Here is a 25,843-nt window from a genome sequence, read left to right on the forward strand (position 1 = left end):
ACAAGCTTGGATTACATCACTAATCTTAAAATGTACATAAACCCACCCCTGGGGGTACAATGCAGTACAAACACAAATGCAATAGCATGTCATAAAAATATGACAACATTAGTTATAACCATAGTTAAACTAAACTAAATTATACCTGTTCTATCTTCATGCAGCAGATATTCTCTGGCTCTGTGCATCTTACAACAGTTCCCACATGAACAATTTATAGATGATCATGCCAGAATATGCTAATCAATGAAGACGGTGAACTCCACATCAGCTACATAAATTCATCAACTATCCATTCCGAAATGTCCCGTCTCATTCTACATGGTGTCACTTCTTCTCGAGTCTCTCCATCATTGACCGACTCCGGTTTGAACATAAAAGGCTGAACAGTTTGCGTGAGGTAATCGGAGCTGCTAACACCAGCTCTTGAAGCTCCGCCCTCTTCCTGAAAGGGGCGGAGAGCAACAGCTCATTTGCATTTAAATGGACAAACAAAAACAACTTTTTTGGTTAACTCTCAAAAAGTTACAATTTTAACATGTATAAAAATGATCTGTGGGATATTTTGAGCTAAACTTCTCACAGACACTCTGGGGACATCAGAATTATTTAAACTAATTCTAATAGAAACTATTTTTAGAACCGTATCTTTATCGAAATTCGTGTGAACGGGCCTTTACACTGTTCTATCAGTTGCTATTATGATCTTTGACATTAGCAAAACACCAAAAATCAAACCTGATGTGTCAAACACAGTACATAATATTATATCTTTATTAATACAATGATTTTCAAGCGCTTGAACAGACAGATCTTGAGCAGATAAATTAATGTCCATCGAAGAAAAACACTGCATTCATTCACCAGGCAAGTGGACCTCCTGAGGAGATCAAGGGGAGAGCTTTCCGAAAGAAGAAGTGGCACCAAACCCAAATGCATCAAGTGAAAGGAACTTCGTAATATTAATAATAATGAAACTCATTGCAGTAATAATAGAAGTCAAATGGAAAAGAACAATAGTAACAATAATTATAATCATATAATAGGCCCAATTACAAAATAAGTGAGGTTGCTAACTTCATTTCAAACAAATAAAAATAAATTTCCTTTGGTCAAGTAAAAAAAGAGAACAGCGAAGACAGAACAGGAGAGCACTGCCCATGCCAGTATCCCAAGTCCATGTGTATTTTTTAACTTTTTTTAAATACAGTAACTAGACAGTTGAGGCTCTAAGGCTGTGGAGGAGGTGCAGAAGGCAATCTGGTTATAGTGTCACTCTGGTTCATGCTGCAGCATGCTGTGAAGGGGCGTCTGCTTTCAGACGGCAGGCGAGGGGGCGTCGGGGTCAGGCTCGTTGTTGAAGTTGTTGCTGTAGTGGTGGCCCGGGGGAGGGTGGTTGGGAAGAATGTCCAGTTCATCCACCTGTGGTCCAGGGTTCATCACCACAAGCTGGTCCTGGGGAATGTCTGCCGCGGCCGCTGCCAGGTTCGTGATGGACTTGCTCTTCACGCACTGGAAGTCCACGTGTCGACTCTTGCCTTCCTCCTTCTCCCATGACATGCGGATGAAGGGTCTTTGGACATAGTTGTAGATGACTTCAGGTCGACCGCCGGGACGCTTTTTCACCTTCTCTTTGTATGTTGGATAACCTACAGATGCAAATTTGATATTCAAGAGTTGAAATTCCGTCATTGTGCTCACCCTCACGCAGAACCTTGTCCTTAACTGTAGCCTCCAAATCAAACTTTATCTACCTTTCTAACTATTAATAAGCAGTAATTAGGAGTTTACTGAGGCAAAAGTCAGTTAATTAATAGTGAGAATTGGACTCTAAACTAAAGTCTGACTGTAGTATGCATGTATTGTGGTTATATCAGCCATCAGCCAGTCAGCTTTGTAGATATCAATATCGTGACTAGTTGTCAAAAGTACCGACTTAAATGTGACGATACCAACATTTCCCTCTAGCATTTTGCACTGTTGAATGGATCACAGCTCTTAACAACACAGATACACACAGGAACGTTTGAAAGCCGGCACCTATCTGCAGATATATTAGGGATCCGCTGATAGACCTCCCTATCAAGCCCATAGGCATGCAGACTGCTCCTATAATAGTGAACAGTGAAAACATGGGTTGCTCTCAGAGCTCAAGCGTGGTACTGTGATAGGTTGCCACTTGTGCACTCATCCACTCGTGAAATTGTATCACTAATAAATATTCCACAGTCTAACTGATAGTAGTATTATAACAAAGTGGAAGCAATTGGGAACCACAGCAACTCAGCCACGCAAAAATCAGAGCGGGGTCAGCGCATGTTGAGGCACACAGCGCACAGAAGTCACCAACTTTTTGGGCTTAGCCCCTTAGTTCCCACGAAAGGAACTCTTAATGCTTCCGCATACCAAGACTTTTTGGTGAATTTCATGCTCCCAATTTTGTGGGAATTGCCCCTTGTGGGAAACTTTCCCAGAAGAGTTGAAGCTGTTATAGCTGCAAAGGGTTGGTCAACTTCATATTAAACCTTCTGGATTAGGAATGGGATGTCATTAAAGTTTATGTGCATGTAAAGGCAGTCGTCCCAAAACATTTGGCAATATAGTGTACATGTTGAGCATGTGAACACAATGGCCAATCAGAGGTGTTTAAAAATCCATTTAAAAGCTCTCAATGCTAGAAGGAAATGCTGGTATCATGTCATTTTTTTAAATTTCACTACCGACTTGGTACTGAAGTCTGTACTTTTGACTTGGACGACAATGAACATTGTTGGTTGTCAGTTTTTTTTGTGACCAAATGTCAAGTCAAACCTGTCACCTGTTATCATATTTAATTCTCTGCTACTGCACAGAAAATTATATTTTTGGGGGAACTTTCCCTATAATGCATATTTAACTAAATATGTATAATATTGTAAAAATAGAATGTGAAAATACGATTTCTTACCTTCGATACCCAGCCTAATTTTCTTAAGTCCTCGATCTTTTAAAACCGACTTGGCTACATCACGGTTTTCAATATACTTGAAGAAGCGATACAGTTTTGTACTGTATATGACTGAAAAGGGGAAACAAAACAAAAATATATATTGTTTGTAACCAGAGTGATCCACAAAACACTAGTGATGCACCAAACAGCAAACAAATGATTTTCAGTTTTGGTTGAAATGCGTTTTTAATGACTTTTAATATGAAACAAATTCTCCACTTTCAAACTCCTTGATGTGGTGTGAAAGATCGCTGTCACCTCAGTTCAATTGGCAGTGTGAACTGATCATCTCTTCCTCTTTACTACTAGTTACAGCACAAAATCAACATGAATGAGAATCAGAAGGTATGTTTAAAGAACGTGGACAATTTATTGAAATGTTTCAAGTCATGTAATCGCTGTGAAAGATGTCAATAAAACAGCTAGTAAACAATGTCACGTAACATTACATTTATTTACTTAGGAAAGCCATTCAATGTTCATAGCTGGATAGTTAGCTAGAGAAAAATAACTCTAGAAAGGAGCCTTTTGATTAATAAATGCACTATATTGCATACCAGTTATATTTTTACTTAACCTGTGATTGTCGTCGTCATAATTTAATTTAGACTATGTATGAATATGCATATTGTAGCTTAACATCAGCCTGCCCAGGGACTACGGGTGAAAATTAGCTCTTGAGCTAAAACCTGGTACTATGCATCTCTCCCTTTGAGGTTAATGTTTATTGTACGCTGTCCCTGTTTCTTAAATAAAAAAAAAAAAATTATAATAATATTACACACATATATGTTTGAATATGAAATGTTTATTTAATTAATGTTTAATTTAATTTATTTAAAAAAAAGAAAGCATGAATTGGATAAAAACAAAAGTATAAAAAGATGATATAAAACTGCTTTAAGCAGAATTTAATCAGCTTTAAAAGCAGATTTTTTTAAGCAAGCTTTAATTTTTTGGTAAAAATAATTTTGGTGCATCACTAAAAACACTCATGAAAAGTTTAAGATAATAGAGAAAGGTGTGTATGATTACTTTGTGAATACTCCTCTCCCATCTGAGGCGGGTACTCCTCGTCCCAGTCCACTACGTCATCGTCTGTGAGAACTACAATATGACACTCCCTCTCTCCGCTCTGAGCACTTGCCACCATCAGGGGGAGCACCATCTCCTCCAAGTAGAACTCAAACTGCCGCCGAGCGCCGTCATTGGACAGCTCGTGCATTAGGGCACCTGACGAGACAAACTGGGTCAATAAATCCTGTGGAAAATCAAAGCAGGGAAATCTGGCAGCCTATAAGCTAAGGACATGATTAAAATAGCCCAGTTGTCAGATTCACGGAAGTGGGATGGACATTGACAGTACATTAATCTCAGTTTATCAGAATGGGCTCTTCACGAAGCAGAGGAATTACTCACTCAGGTCTCGACATTTGATAGTACTGTAGTCAAAAGAGATGCACAGATAGTCGCACGCTTCCCTCAGCTCGGGAATGGAGATTCCATCAGGACAACGGATTATCCCAGATTTATAGTAATCCTGCCAGTTAGAGAAAGAAAGAACAGACAACACAAAAGATGCAATTACAGAAGCTGCACAACTTAAATATTATGATAAATATTACATTATGATATTAGTTTAAATCACCCTAAATTTTGTTTTGGAGGTCTCCTACAAGAAGTTTACATGCATCCAAAGTCAAAAAACACTTTAATTTTCTCATGATACACAGTGCAGCATCAACTCTTTTCTCACAGTGTCTGAAACAATCAAGGATTTATTTAGTCTGTCTAAACTCCTCCTTTCTGAGAGCTACTCTGATTGGTCAGATGGTCCAGTCCGTCATGATTGGTCTACTCTGCTCGGACTGATCAGATGGCCTAGTCCATTGTGATTGGTATACACTGCTCTGATTGGTCAGATGGTCCAGTCCGTCATGATTGGTCTACTCTGCTCGGACTGATCAGATGGCCTAGTCCGTTGTGATTGGTCTACTCTGCTCTGATTGGTTAGATGGCACAGCCAGTTGTGATTGGTCTACCGCTTACAAACGATTACGACTTTGGAAACGAAATGCCTACCATATCTAATAGGAAGTGCGACTGTAATTACTGACAAGTCATTTTGGCAGTTCAGAATCCATCACTAAAGCATAATAAGATGTAAGTGCGCTAAATTCGCGATCGTATACTGAGCTTTGTGCGCCAGTCAGCGCGAGCAACACACTGCTCGTTTTCAAGGTATACTGCACTTATAACTATTTTTAATATCAAGCACATCCTGCTGTTTATATTCTCATTCATGCATTTCATCAGTCTGAAGTGTCGATAGTGCTGTGATATACATATTTTCATATTTTACATTATTATGCTGTATATTCTCTTGCAACATTTTAAACGGTTCATTTAGCTTTTAGTTTGTTGTTTATTTATTTAGACAAAAACAAAACTTTAACATTAGCTATTTACTGCTTACCATCTATTACATTAAATTAATTTTCAGCAGGAAAAACATCTGAATTTTAATATCAGACCCACCTGCAGTAGACCACGTGGCCTTGATAGGTCAGAGCCAAAGAGCTCACAAAGGTGACGCAGGTTCAAAACCAGACTCTGTCCAAATCCCATTCCCCATCCCCTCTAGTGATTTTTATACTGCAGTTCAAATTGGTCCTGCAAATTGAACGCCCCTCTGTTAAAGCTCTCAGGCTCAACACATCCTCTCTCTGGATTGCTAGTCAGTGACATTATTTGAATGCACTCATCTGAGTTTATTGATTGTCTACAGAGCTCTGAGCTACAGCAGCACAATAAACACCGCCCCGAGACGCATAACAGACACTGTGGCGAAAGATCATTACAGCAGGATATACAGCAAAGCTGATGACAGGCTTATGCTGCACTTAACAGCATTATTTAAAAGCTATTGCTGGAAGCTCATTATGAGATGTTCCCAGAGACGAAGCAGCCCAGAATGCAAGCCTGTGACCAAACCACAAAGCTGTCTTAAATATTCATTTACGCATACAAATCACCTATTAGTCTTCCAATTAACGAGTTTTGTTCTGCTATCTAAACACAATTAGGGATTTCCTTGGGCCTGTTTACACCTGGTTACTTCATGCATTTTCTCTGATGGGATAGCTATCCGATCGTGAAAATACCAGGTGCAAATGCCCGCCGAAACACTTTTGATATGGATTTAAATCCAATCACTCAAACCACTTGGAGACGGATCCCAAACGAAACTGGACAAGTGTAAATGCATCTGGTTGTTGAAACCACGTTTATAAATTCTACTCCTCCCAAAAAAATAAAAAGTGAGAGCGTGTTATAGTAGGCTATATGGCGCTATAGCCAGATATAACAGGGCTACTGCAACACGTGCCACATGAGTAGCTGAGTTTCTCTCTTCAGCAAGCCGATGCCGCAAATGAAACGGAAGTAAATCGCAAAACGTTCAACACAATTCATTAAAAGTAGTGAGACTAAAAGATCTTACCAGTGCTGATGCCGCTCTCTGTCCTATTGCGGTCTTTGATCTTGAAATTAGCTGATGATAAATAAAATGCAGCTCATATCTGATATTTTTGTTGACGTGAACTCCGTTAAATTTGCATATAGCGCGGGAAATGAAGATTCATATTCCGTTTGCTGAGACACATTGATGCGAACAAGTGTAAAATGGAACCGTTTGAACTCATGAAGTGACATTAAAGTTGTCATAGAACTTATAAATAACATTTATATATGATACCACAAGAATTGGAGTGACTGTTACATCTTGTTAAGTGGGTCACACAGACACAATGCACCACACCACCGGTGAGAAAATGAACTGGTATCGTACATAAAATAAATAGTGCTGTCAATTGACCATTTTTAAAAAACAATTTTTTTTTTTTTACTAATTATTTACATTTTTCTGTAATTAATCATGATCAATCGCATCTAACATTAACATTTTATTTATAATTATATTTTTAAATTGTATAATTTCACACTGAAATGTAGAAACAGCATGAAGTCTATATTCAATATTTTAAATATTTGCTAAATTGCATCTAAGTACAATGAATAAAGACCAGACACCAATACTGCTACTGATGTAAATAAATATCTCTTAATTTATGGGGATTGAATGAGTATTTATAGCCATTCAAAATTACAGTATGATTGAGAGCCATCATTTTTAACATTTAATAAAAATAAAATTACCATTAAAATGTAACTACTTTTAATTTAAGCTGTGCCTTTAATATAGCAGGGCTCAACATTTTTTTCTAGTTCTTATTTTCACTTGCTCAGATTAATACTTGTTAAAGCCAACAAAGTGATTCAATCAAGAGCTTTTTAGTGTGATTATCTGTGTTATTTGATTAACATTACTGACAGACTGGAGCAGATTTATAAGGCTGCTGTCACTTTAAGACCCGACGCTAATGACGGGGATCTGGCACGCATACAATGTTCTTTTTCTCAACTCTTTACAGTCATTTAAGACTTTTTAACTCAATTAAGACCGTGATTACGAGGATACAAAACTGGGCATTTCAACATAATTTTGCATTTCTGTCCGTTCAAGCGAGAAAGAGAACTCAATGAACTCATCTGGAGCGGCTTTCTGTGCATGCGTTTCGGGTGAGCAAACACAAAGAAACACTTCACAGAATGGTTTAAAAGCACTTGAATGAATGAAATTGGATCTAATAATGTACCCACTAGCCAAAGGATCCCAGGGAAAAAATGGCTGCGTTAATTGCATAGAATATGTTTAATGTGTTAAAATGGGAAAATAAATTATCGCAAAATTAGTGTTAATTTTGACAGCCCTAAAAATGAATCATTCTGTACATGCAAGCCTCATGCTGTCTGCCAGCAGCATCTGGTTCGTAACCCGCTTTAAATGTACAGAAACAGTAAAGACAAGATATCTAGAAACAAACACCCACCAGAATTGCCCTAAACACAGTGGAGCTGATGCCCTCTGCCACCTCATACTCTCCTTTTTCATTGGGCCGGGTGAAATTGTGTTCCCGTCCAGATCCAAACATTCTACAAAACAAAAACACAAAAAGACATGATTTATTTTAGAAACGAATGGAAACATGTATCAGAAACAGAACGATTACACATTATTTTAAGGCTAATAAGATAAGTTAAAGGGTTCTGTCATTTCATCATCTCCATTTTGTTTCTTTGAGAGAGATATTTAAAGTAAGTACCATTTGCTTTGCTTCTATGGAGGACAAAAACAGCCCATATTCAGCCAAATAGTCCCTGCTGGTATTAAGATAGGACTAGGCTGACAAACACGGTTTTACATCTAGTAGTACCTGTGGGTTCTCTCTTAAAAATGTTCTCTCTTAAAACATGTCAGTGCCATTGTTTTGTCTTAAGATGCACACCAGTAATGTTTTTTTTTTCCTAAGGCACATTTATAAAAGCTACTAATTGTCTAATCCTGGCTTAATCTAAGCCCTGTTTGTGAAACCAGGCCAAAGGGTCTTACATATCTTTAATGGTCTAACAAAAGTTAACTTCATTATCCTTTTAAGAGGTCTTAAAATCAAGGGAAAAATTATTGATTATTAATCTGTAAACTGTAAAAGGCAACAATTTAATTACATAAATGTGAGTGCTGCATGTAAAAAACTCTTCAAACATGATCATATCAGCAAAATCCAACATCGATCAACCTCTGTTATATTAGTACATAAACCAATTTCAATACATATGTACAGATCTGTTCATAAGTTTACAAACCCTTGGCAAAATATGACAGATGTTAAATAAGCTTAAAGGTGCACTATGCAGCTTTTGTCCACTGGAGGGCGCCTATGCAAAACAAATGCGTAGTTTGATGACGCAAAGTGTGAGCGCAGCATCTTGGGAGATGTGGTCTTCTCATCACAGCCGGTGAAAAATAGGACTCGGGCAGAAATCATGTTCATGGATGCGGTTATTAACGTTACTGTAGTCTAAAGCATAGCAGGACCGAGTGTTATGGACCTGAGCAAAGCTGCTGGAGCGATTGTTAAACAAATACCCGCCTTGCGAATACCGGGACTTTTATTATGACGGGACGGGACTCATTTGCCGGGCGCCTGCACAGATCCGCTCTTCCGGTTATGATTTTGAGGTAATGGAGCTCTGTTTATCATATTAGATACATTTAAGTTTGTTTAAAACGATGTTATGACGTTACTCCGTGCGTTCAGTTGTTCACACTGCTAAGAATAAAGTGCTCCTGCCAAATAAAAGCCGAAACCGAGGGTAACGCAGATATGACGCAATTGACAGGCGACTCTCTCAAATGCAATGCTGCAACGTCCCTGTCCTTAGTTAAAATAGCAATTTTCTCACAATTTACAAATAGTTGGAAACATCTGGGATATTGTAGGTACTCAACTGAACAAAATATATAACACTGGCCTAGTGGTTTTTGGATATTTTACTGCAAAAATACTACATAGTTCACCTTTAACAAAATAGAAGAGATCATAATCAATTCATTGTCGCTCAGAAGATGATTGAAAATCAGAGAAAGTGCAGGGTTTTTCTGAAGAAAGATAGACAGTTTAACTGCTCAGGACAAACAAGACTCTTGAACACTGACCAGAAAGCATAAAACAGCCGTTGACCATCCAGCGGAGCATCAACACACACACACAGTATAAAAATGTATTTGTGTAAATCAAGTTATTTTGTCTAATGGCCTTTTCAGTAAACATCCGTCACGTGAAACAGTTTACTCAGGACAGTATGTTTTTATGATCCCTTTGTTTTGTAACATCTTGCATATTCTGCATGGGTTATGTAAACTTTTAAGCTGAACTGTACATTGAATAAAACATGTCTGTTTAATTAGGTAAAATATACCAAGATGCATGATTTATTGTGTTTGTTCTGTATGAACATACAGTATTAATTTTATTTGTGCAGGTCTTTAAAATGTTTTTGTTTGTGTGTCTTATATGCATGCATAACAATTTAAAAAAATAATTTTCTGGAAGACCTTGAGTCGGATTAGCATTACCACTACGAATGCAATGTGGTCACAATTACGTTCATACATGTTTTAAACGACATGAAGGTGTTAAGTAGACAATCAAAATTATGAGGTGATCTTTAACCCTTTATCAGATGAGCGGTCTGCTCCTAACCTGCCCAGCATGGTGTTGGGCTGTGCGGTGAATATCGAGGGGTCCACCACGAAGCGAGTGTTGTCCACAATGAGCGTGACTTTCTCTGATGTTCGGACGCTGCGGGCTCCATCTTTGACATTCTCATAGATGAAGACCATTTCACCGGTGCCCATGCTCTTGTAGGTGCCCTCTGAACTGGATAAGCTACTGTTACGGCTGCTGGCCACCCCACTGCTGCTGCTGCTGGGAGAGATCCTCTGAGGCCTGGGGCTGCTAGGCCGCGATGAGCCGCCCTCGCGATCTGCCCATGTGACACAACATGATGACAAATGATGTTTATTAACAAACATTCGGGAATATCGCTTTTTTCAGCGCTTTCATAATTGACACAGGTGGAAAGCACTCAGCTAATCAACAAGCATTTTATATTATATATATATATATATATATATATATATATATATATATATATATATATATATATATATATATATATATATATATATATATATATATATATATGTAGCAGTCTTACCTTCATTCTGTTGACAGTTTATCAGCATCCCTCCACCACCCCTGCTCCACATTTTGCTCTTTTAGTTATAACCACTTACATACACGAGGGGGGATACTCTGGGTTCGGGCCAAGTTCGAGCTTGAATCCCTCCCTCCGGACAGCACGCCAAATACATTTTTAAATTTACTCTATATAATTATATGTAAATGTGCACTCGTGAAACCACGGGACTCATATGAACAGCCAAATCAGACCTAAACAACAAAGACAGTTTTCTCACCGCTGTTGTGTTGGCGTGTGGGTGAGGTCACGTTGCGAATACAGGGTGTGAGCTGGCCTTCGACACGCTCGTGCGAGGAGTCCCGAGAGCGGTCACTGGAGCGTCTTCGATCTCTGGATCGGTCACAGCCTCCGCTGGCACCATGCATGTTCATTTTCACCTGGACAGTCTCAAGTCCAGACTAACACATCTGGCCACTGCAAGTAGCAAAAAAAGACAGAAACCTTAGAAGAGACAAACCCCAGTGTCATAGCTCAGCAACTCTTGAGAGGAACAGGTGAAATGGGTCCCACAACACCATGTCAATCAATTAATCAATCAAAACTTTTATTCAGGACACAAACGGTCCAAAAACATGTAAAACCAATACAGTAATAACAATACAAACACAAAAAAACAAACTAAAACAAAACACAATATCACACATTTAAAGACGAGCAAAAACGCCAGTGGTTCCACGTACTGGAGAAGAATCTGACTGAACTTAGTGTTGGGTTCATCACTGCTAAGATTATACTGTTTGCTGAATCAATCAGTCTACACATACTTCTGTACATGATATTGCGCAGCACTGCAGAGCAGGTGGGCACACCAGCACTGACAAAAATCTGACTCGCACACACTGCACACCTTAAGCAGCAGCATCATCCCATCATTAAATCGGCCACCGTAGGAGTTAAAACTAAATCGGAATTGAGAGGAACAGAAAAATTATTATTCTCTGGATGGTCATATACCTTTACACCACTAGATGGGGGAAAATATCACACAGTGTAGCTTTAAATAAAACTTTTACGTTACTTGAAATAAATGTTAAATAAAAAAATTCACATGTTAATTTACTTGATGTATTAAAATAACTAAAACTAATAAAAATAAACTTAATATATAATTATGATATATTATATATATATATATTTAAATGTTATAATAAATTATATATACTATAGTTCTTTTTTTAGGATTCGTTGATGAATAGAAAGTTCAAAAGAACAGTATTTATCTGAAATAGAAAGCTTTTGTAACATTACATTGTGCTGCCGTTTAAGTTTTGGGTCAGTAAGAATTTATTTATATGTTTTGGGGGAAAAAACTTAAAGAAATGAATACATTTATTCAGCAAGGATGCATTCAATTGATCAAGTGACAGTACAGACATGTATAATGTTGCAAAAGCTTTATATTTCAGATAAATGCTGTTCTTCTGCTGTTTTAGCTGTATTTTGGATCAAGGGAAGGCAAGTTTACTTGTATAGCACATTTCATACCCAATGGCAATTCAAAGTGCTTTACATAGAAATTAATTAAACTCAAATATCAAATAAATGCAGCCTTGGTAAGCAGAAGAGACTTTAGAAACATTTTTAAAAATCTTACTGTTCTCCAACTTTTGTCTGGTAGTGTGTTTTTTAGCAGCCGGTCACAAAGTAAGTACTTATTCAAAAAAAACATCTTTTCGAGCGAGTTGACTTCATAGTCATATAGATGCAGCATCACACAAAAAGTCTGAACATACCCTAGGATTAATTTACTCTGCAACAGAAAGTGATCAGCAATATGGGGGTTACTGATAGGGGTGGAAACCATTATGCATCTCACAATTCAATTCAGGGAGTTATTCTTAATTATACACCACTTTTACATGATACTCATTCATTGTCAGATGCTCAGGCAGAAATGTAGCATATTAACAGTCAGTAATAATATCCAAATACATAAGACAAGTGAACAAGGCAGCAGATGAGACATTGCATCGCACAGGAATGAGAGAGGGTGTGTCCCAACAGCTTCTGTTCCAGTTGATCAGGAAGCGCCTGGGGTAAATTCAGCTGTTGTCATGAGTAATTTGCAGGACAAATGGGGCCTGGCGTTTGTCATGCAATGCAACTGAACCGACTTGTTGTGTGCATATACACACTTGCAGAATATAAGTGAATACAGTTATGTACTACTACATTTATTACTACATGGACATTGACTTGTCCCATGTTAAAGTAATCTTACAGTACTGTTACAGATATCAAAGTACTATTACCATCTGATGTTTACTGTACCATGGTAAAGATACATTTGAAAGTCAAATTATATGTCAAACATATGTAATCCTAAAACAAACGAGATAAATAACCATTAAGACGGGATATGTATCGGACATTTGTCTGGAGAACCACTCCCACTTCTGGGGCTTTTTAAAGTTCAGGAAATTCCTAAGATAGTTATCCATTTAAACCAGTCCCTTAAAATAAAACAAATAAAAAGAAAGAGAGAGAGACAGAGAGAGAACCCCTTTCTTCCTGAGCCGTGCACTGACCAAATTACACGGCTGAGGGCTTCAGATAAACCCTTGGCCAGTTTGACATTCCTACATATTCTGCCGAGTACCATATTTTCTATTCTAGATAACAGAGTCGGTGCATTAAATAAAATTTAACATTGTTAAAAAATTGAGTCAAATGTCCTGCAAAGTCTCAGTTAAAGCCAAAACCACAAACTGTTATCCTTTGAAATGTGTAGTTAAGTGACTCACAAGTAGATAAACTAGTAGATTTACAAGGAAGTGAATTGCTACATTTATCATCCTGTGATACTGTGAGTAATCTTTTGCAGTATTTACACACTTCACAGAACTCTTGAGATGCACGTGTCCTCACAAGTACAAGATGACCTAAAATAACGTCATTAATTAATAACTAATGGCCTGCTTTTAATAAATCTCTTTTACATTACATTACTTTTCTACAGTTATGGACACTTGAGTAACAATTAAATTGTCTTCTCAAATTGTTTTCTCAAAATGCAGTTGCTTTAGATAAGTATTTCAAAATATTCTGGATGTGATGTTACAACTATGACATGATTATTTATTTAACCTTTTCCATATATATATATAGGGCTGGACGATATGGCCAAAATTCATATCACGATATTTTTCTTAATTTCGGTCGATACGATATAATTCCGATATCGATATGAATTATATAAAAGCTTTAGAAAAAACTACTAAGAACTGCCACATAGGATGTCTGTACCTACAAACTTCTGAAAAATGTATTTGTCAAGTCTATGAATAGTCCTCCTATAAAACTATATAATTTTTTAGAAATAAAACCAGTACAAATAAATTAATGTTCACCTTTTATTTGTATTTAGCCTTTATATGAAAAAGAAATGTGAAATCAACATCAAATAAACATAAGACTCTCACTTTATTAATATTAATATCTTTAAGTTTAAAATATAATATAGGCTGATTATATTATTCTTAATATAGATTAAACAAAAGTGCTTCAGCCAGGATTCAGCCTGACTCAGAATACAGCGGATGGATCTGCTTCAGATGGTGGATATGCCAGCGTACCATAGCGCTCTATTTTCCATTTATGCAAAACTATAGCATATATTTAATGCTGCAGTTATTTAATTAAAAATGCAGTAAAAAACGTAATACAGTGGAATATTATTCTGATCTACATCATCTGTTCACTACGTGAATATATAGTAGTGTCATTTATTTCTGTGATCAAAGCTGAATTTATCATCATTACTCCAGTCTTCAGTGTCACTCATCATTCTCATATTAGGATTTGATGCTCAACAAACATTTATGATTATTATCAGTGTTGAAAACAGTTTTGTTGCTCATGATGCTCCTTCATTGCTTTCATATATTGTCGCAATCGTCTGACTGTCGTCGTCACCTTTCAGCTCATAACGATTGTTTTCCTTCAGCTGCAGCTCCAGCGCGACAGTAAGTTTCAACGAATCCGCTTTTGGACTTTCTGTGAGAGCGCCTCCTCATATTTAGATACGAATAAAATGAAAGGTCATGCATAGATTATTTTTTGTCTCTGAAATTAAATCTTGATGTATTCACGTTGGTTTCTATGTATACACTTGCCCGTGACCTCAAGAAGCGCGCAATCAACCGAGGTTAGAGAAAGCGGTCTATACCCAGATAGCAAACAGACGTCGTTTCAACGTTGATTTTTGGTTTTAAAGGTCAGTATCAGTCGTCAATCAAATTTCAACGTTGAATCAACGTTCACTATTTGGTCGGTACATCAGAACGTTATTACGTCGAAAATATAACGTTGATTCCACGTTGAAATGAGGTTGACTTTCCAACGATATACGGCTGACGGATATGGTCAAAATAACGTCTAATATATGTTGAAACTTGGTTAGAGGAATCAGACCATCGCCTGAACTGAATTCTTATGGAAATAGGATAGCCTATGTCTTTTAATTCATTATGAAAAAAATATTTAAGTAATCTCCACAAGTTTATAGAAGTGGTTGATATTTAAATGGAAAGTCTTTGAAGTTTGCCAGATTTTTTTTTTTTTTTTTTTTTTTTTTTGTCGTCGGATGCCGACGAATTAAAATTACTAAATGAAAGCAGTAAAAAGAATGAAAGATTGGTGCGTAAGCACAGGTCAAAAACACATGAAGAACGATAATCCCACACAGAAATAATATTTAGGCTACAATACGTGAAACAATTAAATATATTGAAATAGCCTGTATTTGAAAATGCATAGAAAATAAAGCTTAAAGAGGATATTTCATTTTATGTGTAAATATGTGTACATAGGCTATCTGAAAATATATTCATGCATCATATAGTTTCAAGTGAGTTTTTGCATGTTTACTATTTCTAAAGCTAGGCTGTATTATATTATAGCCTATATATATATATATATATATATATATATATATATATATATATATATATATATATATATATATATATATATATATATATATATATATATATATATATATATATATTGGTTCTGTTCTGTTGGTATTTGTTTGCTAGAATCCATGATACCATGAAGGCCAACAACATTAGAGAAAATAAATGCAGAGTAATTACATTTTAAACATTAGGTACGTTTTTATCCCTGTGTGCACCAAACCCATCTTGAGTTTAAAATAATTACTAAAATAATTAATTAATTAAAATAATTACCCATCAAAGAACGTTTGAAAAGTGACACTACTGACTCCAGAAGGGACTTTCTGTGGTCAGATGCGGGGGGGGGGGGGGGGGGGCATCTTGACAGCAAACACTTTTTATTTGTATGATTGAAGCTATTTCATGTCTACTATATAGGGTTTAAAGAATCTGAAAGCACTAAAGACTGGATCACAAAAGCGTTTTTGTAATAATTACATATTTAATGAGATTTTAAATGATGTCATGGTTTAACTCTATGTTAACTGTATGTTTATTTGTGCAAATGTTGCTTGATTGTGACGTGTTTAATGTGCGTGCGCGTTAATATATTCGAGTTGCGTTCAAACCGTTCAAAAACTGGAGCGGCTCGGAGTTGCCATGGAAACCTGGGAACCGTCAACTGACAAGCAGCAAAACTCCGTCTCTCGCTGTTTTCACTGGTTTCAGGTGAGTTTATAGTCTCTAAAATCACACAAATAATACATAAAACTGTTCCTGACACGTTTCTTACCTGTAATTGACACGCTTCTGTTGAATATTTACTTTAAAGAAATGGTTACGTGTCTTCGAAAACTTCAGTTAGCATTAGCCGTTTTCAGAAGAGCTAACATAACAGGCTATCGATTGAGCTCTTGCTTATGAAAGTTTGGGCTTTTAATCACATCTTTATGTGTAGAAAACATTTTTTGATAGTTATGCAAAGGTTTAGCTGGTAATTAGTAAGCTTATTTAACCTAAAAGTATGCGATGTAACACTAATCGGTGACGTCACTTACACGTAGCCGAAAATCAGATGAAAACTCATTGTAAACAAATATTGATATCATAAAAAATTATTACAGGACTGAAAAAACCCTCTACAACCTAGGAGGAAGCTCCCAAGGTTTCAACATTTCTCAATGGAGCTTTTGACAGAAAAAGGTGAACAGAGGAAGTTCATAATTTAATATGTATTGCATTAATTTCACAATATATCTCACCTATATCACCATGCATCTGTAGTTTTCTTTCACAAAATTATATATATATATATATATATATATATATATATATATATATATATATATATATATGAACAATACTGAATGATCAAACCTTAAAATATAAAATCTGTTATCTTAAGAAATGTATTTATATTATTTACTTTATGTTCTTCCTCTTTTCTACATTTTAACCTCTGCAAGCTAGAGCTTGGTTCATTGTAATAAACCTGGCATTATATATGAAATATGTTTGACTCTTTGACAAATTGCATTTTATGTTCCTAGATCCTCCCATGCTGATGGCCTGCAGCATCCCAGCAGAGTTGAGCACAATCTCCAAGGCTATAAAACCATATGATGTTTGAGTAAGCTCAAGCTCAAAAGTTTGGGGTCTGTAAGATTTTTTATGTTTTTGAAATAAGTCTCACATTTAAAATCATTAACCCCAGGTTGTTTAATAATAATAATAATAATATTAATAATAATAATAATAATAATAAATTTTATGTGTAATGCTCTTTATATTAAACAAAATCTCAAGAAAAAGTGAGATTGTCATTGAAAAGCCCGTAAAATAAATAATCAGCTAAATGAAGAAGGCAACAAATATAATTAGGGATGCACTGTTATGAAAATTTTGTCTGATACTGAGAACTTTATATTTGAAAGCCAATAACCGATATATGAGCCGAACATAATTTTTGTTAGCATTAGTTAACCAACAATGAATTAACAATACTTCTACAGGATTTATCAATCTTAGTTCATGTTAATCTCAACATTTTCAGATCCAAAGTTGTGTGTTAAGATTAAGTAATACACTGTAAATGGACTGTTAATAAACAAACATTTTATTAGTAACATTAACAAATGTTATTGCTCTCTGTTCGTTATAATGCATTAGCAAATGAGACCTTATTTGTAAAATGTTACCAACAATTATATTGCCTAACAAAAACAAAAAAAAGCCTAAATAATATTGCAAACAAGTCTTAGGAAATATATTATTACAACTTATATTCGCACAAAATCACACACAGGTGAATACCTAAAACTCCTGTGGATGCTCTTTCCTGAAATTGGTACAATAAAGGGCTGCAGGTTATTAACTCAACAAAATGCGTCCTATATGAGATCAATCAGATGTTGTCTACATAAACTTAATATTACGACACATGCTTAAAATGACCCAAATGCACAAGCGATCTTTACTCCTGGTCAGAATGCGTTGGTGACGCGCTCTTCCCACAACAGCACTGAAACACAACTAAACCCAGAGAATTCACAACGTTTTATTACAAAAAAAAGTCCTCAATACAGTGTTATGTATATGACAGTCCCAGTAGTTATTAATGCTAAGCATTTCTGTTTGAACTGCGCACGCTGAAGCTAGACCGATAAAATGAAGCACTTTATAATTACATACACAGATTAAATTTAATATTACAACTTACAATGGCACAAAAGGCTGCGAATGCACAAGCGAACTTGACAGTGCTTGTCATGAAGGTGTAACTCCGTGGACTCGCTCTTCCCTCAACAAACGCGCTGTAACACAACAATCTTGCTGCAAATGTTGCACAAAAATGTAGTTTTCTGTTTGAAGTGATTCCAATCATATTTCGAGCAATTCAAGCCCATCATGGCGGACAGCGCTCCTGTGTCTCAGTTTAAGGAAATAAGACATTATCTATCGGCTTGAATATATCGGTCACATTTTCTTATCGGATCAATAAGAATAATATAAAAAAAATGCTCATATATCGTCCGATAACGATATGTTGCTGATATATCATGCATCCCTAAATATAATGTTATAATTGTAGTTATGATAATTAATTTAACTGTTATGATAGCAGGATGTCATGTTGGTTAATATATTTTATTTTATTTCTCTAGGTTTGTTTTGAGTTATGTTTGCCAATGAGACAGAGACCATACTGCACAGTGTTCCACTCAAAGGTATTTATTTAATTATTTGTATGTATGTATTTTTACTAGAGAGGCACCGATTTTGTAATTTTGTGACCCACCGATACCAATTTTTGACAATTTTCTTTTAATAATTAACACCATATACCAACAAAAACTACTTTTCTAACACTGACTATCACAGCAAGCCTAGTTGCTGTAAAAGGTCTTGAAGTATCTGTGTTTATTACATGGCTCTGTGAAATACTTGATTCTGATTGGTCAATCGCCATTCCAGCGGTATGTTATTTCCAGATAACACACACCGCTCATCCGGGTACTGCGAGTTATCTTGACCGGTTCTACTTCTGTGCTTAACGCTGGCGCCATCTTGTGGCTCAAACAGCCGTGGGTTACAATGGAAGACTTCAAGGCAGGTTTCCTTTATTCTGCGATAACAACCGGCCTGGGTGTACATTATCCCTTACTTAATATATGACTAGTTGTTTTTTTCAAATTAATCAGTACAATCTCTGAACGGCTTTGGAGATGAAGTTCATCTGTTCATGTCGTCACAAGCTACTAGGGCTGGGTATTGACACAAATTTCACAATTCGATTTGATTTTGATTACAAGCTTTCGATTCGATTTTCAATTTGATTCAATTCAAATTGATTCTTTTCGATATATATCAGGTTTGTACAATACATGGCAAATTTTCTCAAGGAAAACTAATCTCTGAACTAATGCTGTAAACTATGGGAGTCAGTTGATACTACATTAGCATACTAAATTAACTGATTTGTATTCAAACACTTAAATTACACAAAATTTTGTTTTAAATAATAATGTTATAATATTAACTTTACAATTACATAATCATATTTCTACTCTAATTAGTATATATATATATATATATATATATATATATATATATAAAAAAACATTTAAATGGTGTCTGTCATAAAAACTTGCCAGATTTATTCATACATACATTAAATATAGAAGAACATTAAAAATGACAAAGAATAACCCATGTAATGTGGTGCATATAATTAGCAAAATGCTCCTCTCTAGAGTAAATTTTTCTAGCAGACTAACGAGTTTATGGACACTGGATAAGTTTTTTCTGTAAATGTGACATTACATGACATTGTTTACAATCCGTTACTGACAGGTTTCTCAAGTGATACGGATTTCATTAAGTTGTCCTGTATCTTTTAACACACTTTCAGATGCTCATCCATGTTTATTTGGCACTGGTTCTCTTGAGCTGAGCTGCGGCAGAGCGATCTCACATCACAACACCAAAACGGTATTTATGTTTTTAAATTTTGTTAAAAAAAAAAAAACATTTTCAAACTGAGACTTTGTAAAGTCTTAAAGCACATACATTTATTGCGATTTATTGGATGGGAGGCGCACTACAATGTTTATTTCATTCATTAACTGAAAACAGGGATTTAAGAATGAATATTGTTTTGTAAAAGGGAGACTCGGATTGAAATCAATATTTTTTTACCCAGCCCTACAAGCTACCTTGCTTATGATAATATAAATATAGTATTTACTCAGCATAAGTGCATATGGCTGTGTCTCTATGTAATAATAATAATTATGCCTAGATAATTGCTTATTTTTCACGTTTTGTAGTAGAGATTATTTTCTAATTAATATATGATTTTTTTATAATCCTAGATTTTTTTTTTTTGCAGTTCTTTTAATACAGTTATATTGTAAAACTAAAACCCCTATTTTCAGTTTGCGTGCTAGATTTGTGGCTGCATTTGAAGTTCTTTTTCGCTAATATATAAGAAAAATAAATAATATTACTGTCATATGCATGTCAGATAATAAAAATACTGTACTAAATGTACGTATTTGTATTCAATATGTATTTGTTCATGTTCTATTAAGGGTTAAGTCTGAAGCACACCATAAAATAATTCTAGCAACTCATACAGAGCTAGTAGTATCAGATCAGTACTCTGTATCGGCCGATACCCTGAGCCCAGGTATCGGAATCAAGAAGGAAAAAGGTTATCAGAACATCTCTAACTACCTATCTACTGCATGGAGGTTGTAAGATGGCTTCAAGAAGATTTCTGAACTGAAAATATGGACTTGAGGAGGATAAACTACTAAAATAACTTATTTATTTGTATTTTTAGATATAATGTGAGGATTAGAAGAGGTGTTTTATACAGTATTTGTCAGGATGGTTGTTATTTTGTAAGATTAGTGAGAGGCTGTACCTCCCATTTTTGTGTCTTGTGTACTATAACTTTAGAACAGGTGCTGCTGGTACTCCTTTGACGTGATTGAAAAGTTTTTCACTTTCTACTCTCATTAGCTCTAGCTCATGATATAATTTTTATAGCATTTATATACTACTACTACTATTACTTCTGCTAATACTACTAATACTATTATTATTATGTTAATATTATTAAGCAAAGTTATTAACAAAGATCTTTAAAAAAAATAAAAATAATGACCTAATCAGAAAATGACTTACTATGAAAATAAAGTTTTAATTATATCTGTCTTTCCTTTTACTTTACAGCACATCACTGACTTTGTAACACGGATTCAAGATTTCCACCATTCCATTTATCCAAATGAGGTTAGTAAATGCGTGGAGGTTTTTTTATTCTATATGAAAATTAAAAGAAATGTGACAAGGTCACTGGTCTTCTCATAAAATGCCATGTTAAAGCAATATTCAGATGGGTGAGTTGAGAAATCATTCCTTTTGGGGAATATCATACCACAAATATTGTATATTGAGCTAAATTGAAATTGAACCTGGAAATTATCATTTGTGATACTGTATACCAGAGAAGATGCTTTATAAAGGGTATGTATGATGGATTTAGAACTGTTCTATTTTTATTGCAGGTTTTCAGGGATACCCGGTTTAAAGGCATCAAGACCCCAGATGTTTGCCTGGACAGATGTACCAACAGTCCACCACACCGACCTCTGCTTTTGCATAGATGGCTGATTTACTACCATGTTCTGTGCTATATTATGTGTGTGTTGCTATTATTACAGCAAAACTGAGCACCGGTGACAATGAAATGTGTAGTTTTAAAGAATAGTCACACATCACTAAATGTAAATCATACAGAAATGCGCATGACTGACCAAAATTTTACTGATCTACAAACGTTTGAGCCTGAGTTTCTTAATTTGTAGAATTGGATTTGTGCACTTGCAATGAAGATTTTAAAAAGGTTGTTTTGTGTTTGGGAATGAAAAAGGAAAAAAAACTACTAAGCTTGCAACTCTTAAAACTTTTTCTTGATGATTTAATGGAAATATTGTCTACAAATTCCACTGTCACAGTTGTTCAGTTTTGCTACACTAATACTAGATATCAGTATAGTCAATATTCAGATCTCTTTTTTCCCCAAGCACATTTAACAATGCAAATTACATCAAACTTCTTAACTATAAACAATATGCCGGTACTCATCAAACCTGCACCTATTTGATCAAAAATACAGTAAAAACTGTAATATTATGAAATATTACTACAAGTTAAAATAATTGTTTTCTATTTTAATTGACTTCTGTAAATCCTGTGATCAAAGCTGAATTTTCAGCATCATTACTTCAGTGACACATGATCCTTCAGAAATCATTTTGTCTCATAATAGTTTAATCAATAGTCTCAGTCACAGTTAGAAAAGAAGCAGTGATAGTGAATTGTGACAATGTTCTGCCTAAAATCTCCTTTGTGCCCCAATAAAAATAATATAGGCTATTTGGTGCAAAAGAACATGACCAGTTTTATTCCTGAGTAAATATCGCATTTGTGTAAATTGGTATATAATTAAAATTGGTATATAATTAACTTTGATATTTCTGTGTATTTGAGTGTTAATGCCTTTTCTATATTGTAAACCCATACGAAAGGAAAATATATTTACCAATATATTACTTGAAATATATTATAATATATTGTAAATACATGGAATAATATATTGATGGTATTATACAATATATTATATATTCCTGTAATATATTGCAAAATATACAAATGATTGTCGCTTTCATATATTGCAATATTTTGGAGAATATAAATATTAAATCCTATATATGTGAATATATTGCCTAATGTATTACATGATATTTTCCAATATACTGCAACATATTTTTGTTTCATAAGGGAATGTTTTTTATACAGAAGGTTTGTATACTCTATGTAGGCTATTTGTAACTGTATTTGGTAAATATTAAAGCAATGTTAACTGAATGTGATGTGTGTATTTATCTATTAGTATTAAGTATTTAAGATTTTAAAACAAGTAGAAAATGACTGTTATACAGTTGCTTCACCTAACTGAAATCAGCATCAATATTAGGTATAAACCATTAGATCGATTTTAAGTTGATTCTATAACGTTGTTTCACCCAACTGAAAATCAACATCGTTTCAACGTTAGGTAAGCAAACCAATTACGTCGATTTTATGTTAGTTTTGAATGGCGTGTCTGACGTTGGTTCAACATTACTTCGATGAGCAAAACGATGCCGGATCGACGTCGGAGATCAACGTCGTTTCGATGTCACGAGAAACGTCGTTTCTATGTTGATTCAATGTCAGTTTGCTATCTGGGTAGCGTCCCTGTTAACTTGCCCGCCCTCGCTCCAGGTAACGCCGTTTCGAATCCTGCTCTGAGCGGGTCGACTAGGACCGGTGAGACCCAGTAAATGTGCGGGGGATGAAAATACACTTTATTAAAAGTGCGGGGGACACGTCGAACCACTTCCACCCCACTGAATTAACGTTAGTCTTTCTTCTCTTATCAACTTTTTATTTCTCCTTACTTGTGGAAGTTCGTTCAGTCACATTTGTGTTGCGGTCAGGGAAACTCTTTGTAGCTAAAACTTGCCGCGTTTGATCTATCAGCCTACTACTGCTGAGCACTGGCTGCGTTTCTGTGGTGTACGTCATCGCGCAAGTAGCCAATCATGTTCTGCTCTTTCTGACGGCTGCGCCCTGAACGTCAGTCAGTGAGGAATGCTGTAATGTATTTATCGAAATATCGAAAATGTGTTTAAAAATCATATCACCGTTATTGAAAAAAATTATATCGCGATATATATTGATATTGAATTATTGTCCAGCCCTATATATATATATATATATATATATGTATATATATATATATATATATATATATATATATATATATATATATATATATATATATATAGGCAACATGCGTGTTGTTATAGTTTAGAGGTTTTTTTTTGTCTCTTTTATATCTTTTACATAATAAAATGCAATAGTAAAAATAGCCGTTTTCTTTGTGAATGTAATCCATGATTCAGAGTTAACGTTAAGTGTCAACAATAGCAAACATCTTGTTTAGGGCCACTGATGTGTAAATAATCATGTTTAATAATGCTATTTATAAAAATATAAAAAAATTAAAATAAAAAGTAACTCGACTGGCTTGATCGCCAAAAGCGACAAAACTGACACCCGTCCAACTAATCAAAGTCTCGCGGATGGTGTGTCATCCTTCCAGAGTCGATAGATACATAGCAAGAAAAGAAAAGAACGAAAGCGGGAAAAAAACGCTATCTGACACGTTTCACTTAATTATTAAATATAGATATATATAATTAAATGTGTGGTTATGTGTCTAGTTTGTTGTAACGCAGAGAACTAATTTTTACACACAAAACCTCAGCGGACGTTACAGAACTATTAGCTAGCCACCGAAGCTAACCAACAAAACAACAGCCGGCTAGATTAAATTTTATACAAATTCTTACCTTTTTACAGTGTCGTGAGCATGGTCTGTGAAAAAATAAATACTGGTGTTGTCCCGTGGGGTAAACCGAAAAGAAAAACCGTCAACATTTGAGGAGGACCATCAGCTTTTTCTGAAAATGCGAATTTGATCTCCACCAACTGCTGACAGGAAACACGACTTCGCTGAAGTATCGCGAGAACTGCGTGATGTAGTCAGTGGGCTTTGTAAAATTGATCAGATTACAAGTTGTTAGCTTTTTCATGTTCTGATTGCTGAAGTACAACATTATTTTGGGAATATATCACTCGTGTAATCAGAAGGCTTTAAAAACTATTTAAATATGTAAACATTTTCCTTTGATGTTATCCATTCATTCATTCATTCATTCATTCACCACTGTCTTATAGCCTACCTTATTTTCTTTATTTCATTTTTATTGTTTATTTTGTCTACAGTGTGACTGCTTCCTTCTTTGTTTATATAATGTTTTTAAAAAACGTACAAGTTCTAGCGTTAAGAAAGAAAGAGCAACACAAATCAGGTCAATAGTTTGTTGTGATGTAGGCTACAGTTAAACAGATCCAGTTGGTCCACATTTTAGTGCAATTGCTGGATGTCTGTAGGAACTCACAATGTAAAAACTGCACATAATGTAATAAGAATTACATTATTATTATTATAAAATGTTTATAAAGTAATAATTTTCTCAAAATGTAATAAAAACGTAATATTTTCATTATTATAATAGCTTTTAAAACATAAAATAATATATAATATAAAATTATAAAATAAAAATAATATAAAATAATAAAACATAAACAAAAAATACAGTATCAGTAATCTGAAGGATTTTGTAGGCAGGTTACGACTTGATTTAGATTTTTAAAATGCACTGTCAATAAAAACCAATGCTTTGTTTAATAATTATAATCGCATAATATTAACATCTGTTGCATTTTACAGGTAGATTATCACTGGATTTAGATTTTTTTTTAATACTGTAAGGGATTTTTGTTGTTGTTATGTTTTAAAAGCTATTACAATAATGAAACTATGTGATAAAGTAATACTTATTACATTATGTGCCATTGTTACATAATGATTAGCTACAATGTCTAAAAAAAGTACAAATCTTTCATAAAGAAAAAAACAAACATTTGAAGAGCATGTACTGTGAAAACAGACTAAAGGCATGGGCCTACTACAAGGTTAAGACATTGTCCTTTGTATGTCCTACACAGGGTCTGAACATAACGCTTTAATATCTAAATAACG

At 34.9% G+C, this 25,843-nt stretch overlaps 1 protein-coding gene and 1 long non-coding RNA gene across 4 annotated transcripts; one reads left to right on the top strand and one right to left on the bottom strand.

Moving 5' to 3' along the window:
• Positions 1–760: 760 nt before the first annotated feature.
• On the bottom strand, positions 761–24,747 carry btbd10b (BTB (POZ) domain containing 10b). Of its 2 annotated transcripts, none has more exons than XM_067412864.1 (8): positions 24,588–24,747; positions 10,935–11,131; positions 10,156–10,438; positions 7,942–8,044; positions 4,409–4,529; positions 4,025–4,222; positions 2,948–3,058; positions 761–1,649 (listed from the first exon to the last, which is right to left on the bottom strand). In XM_067412864.1, exons 2-8 carry the CDS (start codon positions 11,086–11,088, stop codon positions 1,318–1,320), a joined length of 1,302 nt encoding a protein of 433 aa, XP_067268965.1. In that variant the 5' UTR covers positions 11,089–11,131; positions 24,588–24,747; the 3' UTR covers positions 761–1,317. The 2 variants fall into 2 exon arrangements, with proteins under 2 accessions (XP_067268965.1, XP_067268908.1); XM_067412807.1 differs by having other exon boundaries at positions 10,126–10,438.
• LOC137082923 (uncharacterized) lies at positions 16,073–22,844 on the top strand. Of its 2 annotated transcripts, XR_010906426.1 has the most exons (7): positions 16,073–16,344; positions 16,740–16,818; positions 17,166–17,270; positions 18,780–18,842; positions 20,027–20,106; positions 21,358–21,417; positions 21,693–22,844. It is a non-coding gene; the product is annotated as an uncharacterized lncRNA (long non-coding RNA). The 2 variants fall into 2 exon arrangements; XR_010906425.1 differs by lacking the exon at positions 16,740–16,818 and having other exon boundaries at positions 16,083–16,344.
• Positions 24,748–25,843: the final 1,096 nt, after the last annotated feature.

The sequence above is a fragment of the Pseudorasbora parva genome, chromosome 1, assembly GCF_024679245.1.
Source record: "Pseudorasbora parva isolate DD20220531a chromosome 1, ASM2467924v1, whole genome shotgun sequence".
In the NCBI taxonomy this organism is placed as follows: Eukaryota; Metazoa; Chordata; class Actinopteri; order Cypriniformes; family Gobionidae; genus Pseudorasbora; species Pseudorasbora parva.

Bases quoted from the DNA above. Each gene is read 5' to 3' on its own strand.
- btbd10b (XM_067412807.1), bottom strand. From the start codon at position 11,088: ATGAACATGCATGGTGCCAGCGGAGGCTGTGACCGATCCAGAGATCGA. The intron at 10,439-10,934 runs GTGAGAAAACTG...TCACATGGGCAG, and splicing joins CACACGCCAACACAACAGCG to ATCGCGAGGGCGGCTCATCG. The intron at 4,530-7,941 runs GTGGGTGTTTGT...TCTAACTGGCAG, and splicing joins CTGTGTTTAGGGCAATTCTG to GATTACTATAAATCTGGGAT.